This window comes from Suricata suricatta, chromosome 10 (genome assembly GCF_006229205.1).
Source record: "Suricata suricatta isolate VVHF042 chromosome 10, meerkat_22Aug2017_6uvM2_HiC, whole genome shotgun sequence".
Taxonomy (NCBI): domain Eukaryota; kingdom Metazoa; phylum Chordata; class Mammalia; order Carnivora; family Herpestidae; genus Suricata; species Suricata suricatta.
Genome location: NC_043709.1, coordinates 126,854,511 through 126,860,875, shown reverse-complemented (window position 1 = coordinate 126,860,875; position 6,365 = coordinate 126,854,511). Strand labels below are relative to the sequence as shown.

Here is a 6,365-nt window from a genome sequence, read left to right as displayed (position 1 = left end):
GCATCGTTAGAGTAGAAGTGTGTTCTGTATGATTTTTTTCCCAAGACCAGGTAGACATAGGGCTTTTTATAGGAAACCTTCACCTTTTAAATGCTGAAAAGTTAACACCGCCAGCCCTGGAGACATCCAGCCGCCAACTCTCAAACTGACTTGATTTCCGAAGTATAGCCCTTGATGTTTAAAGGTTAATGTAAATGGCGTCAGGGGTATGTTCCAGGACTTACTGGTCACTTCTAATGTGCGCTCTGAGGAAGAGAAAAAGGCCAGACAGGTGGGGGGTTACAAACATCTCTGATGCTGACATGTAAGAGCAGGTTTCTCGGTGCCTGCGGGGAGGGGCTTTGGAAGAGCTGGTCCATTTGGAGGCCGGTCTATGCCGAAGTCTGTAGGTTTTCTGTACATGTTTCTGGATTTTGAAGGAGGGAAGTCACAGAACGTGGTCTTTGAGAGCTCAGGAAAAGCAGTGAGAGCTCTGGAGCTTGGATGCCCATGATTAGAAGTACGGATTTTTTTAAAAAGGAGTTAGGGGCCTGAGGGACGGCCACTATTCGAGTAAGTAGTTGTGCCTATTTTTTGCAGTATTTATAGAACGTAGGTGGGGTCTAGATAGTTCTCCACTTCCACACCTTCCCCTTTGTTAGGGAGTCGTATAGTCATGTATTTTTTGCTCACCAAGACCTCTCTGGTAACAGCAGACCTGTAGACAATGGAACTGCATCACGTTTGTGGCCTGAGTACCCTGGTTTTATCTGGCTGGAGGGGCCCAAGCCCGGGGCGGGCAGGCCAGTGAGCGTCACCAGGAGACTTCGGCTGGGGGCTCACCGGAGCTCTTGACCACTGATGTCCCCACGAGAGCGGAGCTCAGCCAAAGGACGAGAAAACGGCCCCCAACACTGGCAGACGTTTTGAATGATGGGGGCTTTAGGCATGGAATGAGCTGGAGACAGCCCTCCATTCTCCCCTTTAAGGGAGATGTATTGGGTTTCCGGAACTTGCTAACTTTGCAAGTCCCTACATAGGTCTTTCTTTTTAAAAAGTCTTGGTTTAGACACTTATACAGTAAATAATTATTTGCCTACCTCATTACAGAAATTTATATGGGGGCTGAGGGAGGGGGTAGCTGACCTAACTTGGAATTCCGGCCTTTTTCCCTCTAGAAATACCCTTATCTTCTGGATCAGATAAAAAAAAAAAAACAACCCAAACTGGATAAAACATAACACATTTCTTTAGTTTCTCACTGAAATACGGAGGCTACAGCTCCCCCTGTAATTACAATTCCATCTCACCACATGTATTCTGTGTTGCTTTTATTTAATGAAAAAGCTAATTTCAAATCTACATTAAGCTGAGCTGAATACAAAGTCTTCGTGAAGGAGGCCTGGTGGGTGGTCTTGTTTGTAAAAACATGGCTACTGTCCTTTGGCCTTAAAACTTGAGGAAAGGCACTTCAAAGGGCTTCGTGTTTGCGTGTTTCAGGGCCAGGGCATAGGAGTAGACCCTGGCGTCCACTGTCAGGTGCTCTTCGGCTACCAGAGCTACAGGAAGCAAAGAATACAAGTTAGATTTTGAGGAGAGGAGAACACCCCTTACCGATCGATCGATCCGGACTGAGCTCCTATTCCGTGCCAGCCCCTACGCTGGAGATACAGCCGTGACCAAGACCTCTTCTGCCGTCAGGGACCTCGCTCTCGTCAGAAGACGAAAGGATACACAAGCAGGATCACATTTCCAGCAAAAGAGCAGAACCAGAAAAAAGAGTCAAGGCAGGAGACCACACGTCAGAGGCGAGGACTTGATGCGTTAAACCAGCAGGGCTGTGAGCTTCTAGATGCCGTCGCTCCTCCTTTGAGAGCTCACTCCAGGGCGCTGCCGCCCTGCGCCCAGCGGCGGTGACCCTTCAGTGCCTCCGGGATCCGGGCGTCTTCTCTGCTGCCAGGAGCACGGACTTGCCCCCTGCAAGGTCAGCCGCGCGCACGACAGGACTAGCGGATGAGGTCATGGAGCGTTCGTCGCACCACGGGCTTTGGGGGGAACCCCTGTGTCGCTCAGGTGGAGGTTACCAGGCCTGGAACCCGTCACTTGTTTTCCTAGCCACGAGTTTAGTCACAAGCTCAGAGGCCTGTTGATCCCGAAGGGAGGCTGGTGTCCTAAGTCCTCTGTGCAGGGCAGGGGCCGGGAAGGGCTGAAAGCTGTTGTGTGCAGCCAGCCGAACTTTCCTCCCAGCCTCTCAGGTGTGACTTGTTGAATCAATGGTTTGATTACTATATTTCGATTCTAAAAAAGGTAGGAAAAATGGTTCTTTCCCCCCTTCCTCTTTCTATAGATCTGTTCCTCTCTACCTTCCTTCCTCCCTGTCTCACACTATTTATTGCCCCCTCATCTAAGACCAGATCTACCTAGGGAGGTCAGGTTAGATGGAAGGGAGAAGGAAGTTCTTTAAAGAATACTTCTCTAATATAAAAGCATAGTGAAGACATACAGCATCTAACATTTAAGCCCTTTTGTACCAACATTATCTTATTTAATTGTACTCATGCCTCCCCAGGGAGAGAGGTGCCCTCTCATTTCCTGTTTTCGGAGAAGAGCCCAGAGAGGCTGTGGCACATGGTCAAGGTCATACCCAATACACAGTCGGCTGAACCTCAGGACCCGTTACTGGCAGCCCTGGCTTTCTCTGAGGAAACCAGGGCTTTCTGCAGTAGGAGCATTTCTCACTCTGAGATCTTGGGGTGCTTTTTAACTTAGGTCTAGTTTAGAAAGGCAAAGTAGGAAGGGAAGCTTTCTAGGAATCTGAATCACAGTAGTTCTTGGAAACTCTTATTTAATTTATGAATATTTATTTATTTTTGACAGAGACAAAGCATGAGTGGGGAAAAGGCACAGAGAGAGGGGGATACACAGAATCTGAAGCAGGCTCTGAGCTGTCAGCACAGAGCCTTAGGCGGGGCTCAAACCCATGCACCGTGAGATCAAGACCTGAACCGAAGTCAGACGTTTAACCGACTAAGTCACCCAGTTGCCCCTCATATTTACTTTTAAAACAGACATTAGAAATAAAGTTGTAAGCACTGGTGCTTATGGAAGGGGAGGAAGAGAGAAGCCCCCAAAGCTTCAGGTCAAATAGTGCTTCAAGTGAATTTTTGCAGTAAAAACTGTAAAATATTTAAGTTATGAGGACTATCTGGTCCTTTACAAATGAGTGAATGGAGACCTAGCAGCTGGCACGGAGGCGCTGCCTGAAGGGCCTCAGTGAGGTCTCAGGCACAGCAGAGCCCAATGTCATTTTACCAAAGGACATCTGCCCACATAACCTGATTCAATTTTTTACAAAATCCCTCGGCGATGGGCTGGCCAGAAATCACACACTGTAATTACATGACCAGTAATTTACTAGGTGATGCTGTTAGTTTGGTTCATTATATCAGCGTTTTGCTCTTTGTATATAATAGGTCCCTCAGTCTTTGTAGAAAGAATCTTGTTAAATTCTCCTTTAACTTCTACCCTGCACAAAATCTCATCCAACATTCTAGCATTTTTGAGGATCAGCTAAGAGATATGGACTTAGGCCTCTGCAATGCCATGGATTAGAGACACGAGGTATAGAAGTTTGGGCTCATCTGCAGGAAAATGATTTTGGCTATTCTATACGAAAAACCCACTGAAAGCTCTCAACGTGACACAGAATGCTTTGCTCATATTTTCAAACTCTGTGCCACCCAGAAAGGAAAATTATTGTTGGTTAACTGCAGCTCTACAACATTTCTAGGTATGTGGACTGGGGGTGGGGAGGGGAAAGTTGAGAAAACTGGGGAAAAGTCTTAAGAATGCTTACCATCAAGTCTCTTCAGCAGGTCATTCTTTGGTAAGGAAATTACTTCGACAAATTCTAAACAAACAAAGTGCGAGTGAAAACAAAGCTCAAGGCTAAGAGCCTACCAGAACACCACAACATGCCTGTGGTCACCTCCACGTGCTAAGCCACACACGTCAGCCACGGGAGCTGGGCAACGTACCTCCATCTCCTGAAAATAAACAGAGGGAGGACATTACAGCAAGGCTGCGGTAAACACCGGAAGAGTTTGGTGCAAGACACGCCGGCAAAGGGTGTAAGAATTCAACACACACCTGGGTCTCTACTAATTAGCCATATGGACATTAGATTCTATGTACGATCTACGTAGAATCTATTAGAGTCTATAGGTTTTACTAGACGTATGTAAAAAACAACCCAACAGTACAAAATTATTGTTCTCCAAATGTTTAATAGCAAAATTTAAAGCACGTTCTATGATAATACACTAGGTATTTTTAAGTTGTTAAAATATATAAAATTTACCATTTTAACCATTTTTTAAATGTTTATCTGTGTGAGAGAGAGACAGCATGAGCAGGGGAGGGGCAGAGAAGGTAGGAGACAGAATCCGAAACAGGCTCCAGGCTCTGAGCTGTCAGCACAGAGCCCGACATGGGGCTCGAACTCATGAACTGTGAGATCCTGACCTGAGCTGAAGTTGGACGTTCAACCGACTGAGCCGCCCCTTCACCATTTTTAAAGGTATAGTTTAAAGGCATTAGATCCATTCCCACTGCTGTGCAGTTGCCAGCACTGTCCTTCTCCAGAACCTTCTCAGCATCCCACACAGACCTGGTGCCCATCAAGTAGTGTGTCCCCGTATGTGTGGACCTCTCTTCTACTTTGTTTCTATGAATATTTTAGGTAATCTCTTGAGTGGAACTACAGTGTTTACACTTAAAAAATTTTTTTTTCTTAAGTTCTATACCCAAACGTGGGGCCTGAACTCACGACCCTGAGATCAAGAGTCACACGTTCACTGACTGAGCCAGCCAGGTGCCCCAATTTACGCTTTTCTGTCTGGCTTCACGAAGCACTCAGCACCAGCAGCCCTGCTGGCTGGAGCTCCCCGGCGCATAGTCACCGCGTTTTGTTGGTCCAGTCACCTGCTAGTGAGCACTAGGGTGGCGTCCACCTCTTGGGTACTGTGATGCTATACGGACACTGGTGGGCAAGTCCCTCTCTGAGCCCCTGCTTTCAGTGCTTTGGGGTGTGACCCTCTGAGGGGACTTGCTGGCTCCTGCGGTCGTTCTCTTCGCCTCTGAGGACTGGCAGACTCCTCCACGCCATGTTATATGCGTACTCGGAGTCTGAACACAGCGTTTAAAATCAGCTGTGATGAATACCCATTTTTCTCAAACTATTCCAAAAAATAGAAATAGAAGGAAAACTTCCAAACTCATTCTACGAAGCCAGCATCACCTTGATACCCAAACCAGACAGGGACCCAGCAAAAAAGAACTACAGACCAATATCCTTAATGAATACAAATGCAAAAATACTCAACAAGATATTAGCAAATCGAATTCAACAGCATATAAAAAGAATTATCCATCATGATCAAGTGGGATTCATTCCTGGGTTACAGGGCTGGTTCAATATTTGCATATCCATCAATGTGATCCATCACATTAACAAAAGAAAGGATAAAAACCATATGATCCTGTCGACAGATGCAGAAAACGCATTTGACAAAATACAGCACCCTTTCTTAATAAAAACCCTTGAGAAAGTCGGAATAGGAGGAACTGACCTAAAAATTATAAAAGCAGTTTATGAAAAGCCCACAGCTAATATCATCCTCAATGGGGAAAAACAGAGCATTCCCCCTGAGATCAGGAACACGACAGGGGTGTCCACTCTCAACACTTGTTTAACACAGTGCTGGAAGTCCTATCCTCAGCAATCAGACAAAAGGAAATAAAAGGCATCAGAATTGGCAAAGAAGAAGTCAAACTTTCACTTTTCGCAGATGACATGATATTCTACATGGAAAACCTGACAGACTCCACCAGAAGCCTAGAACTGATCAATGAATTCAGTAAAGTTGCAGGGTACAAAATCAATGTACAGAAATCAGTTGCATTCTTATACACCAAAAATGAAGCGCAGAAAGAGAAATCAAGAAACTGATCCCATTCACAATTGCACAAAAAGCCATAAAAAAACCTAGGAATAAACCTAACCAAGGATGTAAAAGACCTATATGTTGAAAATTATAGAAAACTTATGAAAGAGATTGAAGAAGACACCAAGAAAAGGAAAAACATTCCCTGTTCAAGGATCGGAAGAATAAACATTGTGAAAATGTCATTACTACCCAAAGCAATCTGCACATTCAATGCAATCCCCATCAAAATTGCACCAACATTCTTCTCAAAACTAGAACAAACTATTCTCAAATTCGTATGGAACCACAAAAGACCCCGAAGAGCCAAAGTAATACTGAAGAAGAAAACCAAAACGGGAGGCATCACAATCCCAGACTTTAGCCTCTACTACAAAGCGG

General features: G+C 45.3%; 1 protein-coding gene across 1 annotated transcript in view; it reads right to left on the bottom strand.

Moving 5' to 3' along the window:
• Positions 1-1,210: 1,210 nt before the first annotated feature.
• The window catches only part of NUDT5 (nudix hydrolase 5), an 11,452-nt gene continuing 6,297 nt past the window's right edge, over positions 1,211-6,365 (bottom strand). Inside the window, exons 6-8 of the mRNA XM_029953672.1 lie at positions 4,017-4,025; positions 3,836-3,889; positions 1,211-1,538 (exon numbers count right to left, since the gene is read on the bottom strand). Of these exons, the coding sequence (XP_029809532.1) occupies positions 1,429-1,538; positions 3,836-3,889; positions 4,017-4,025 (173 nt within the window). The 3' untranslated portion in view covers positions 1,211-1,428. The remainder of the gene's footprint in view (positions 1,539-3,835; positions 3,890-4,016; positions 4,026-6,365) is intronic.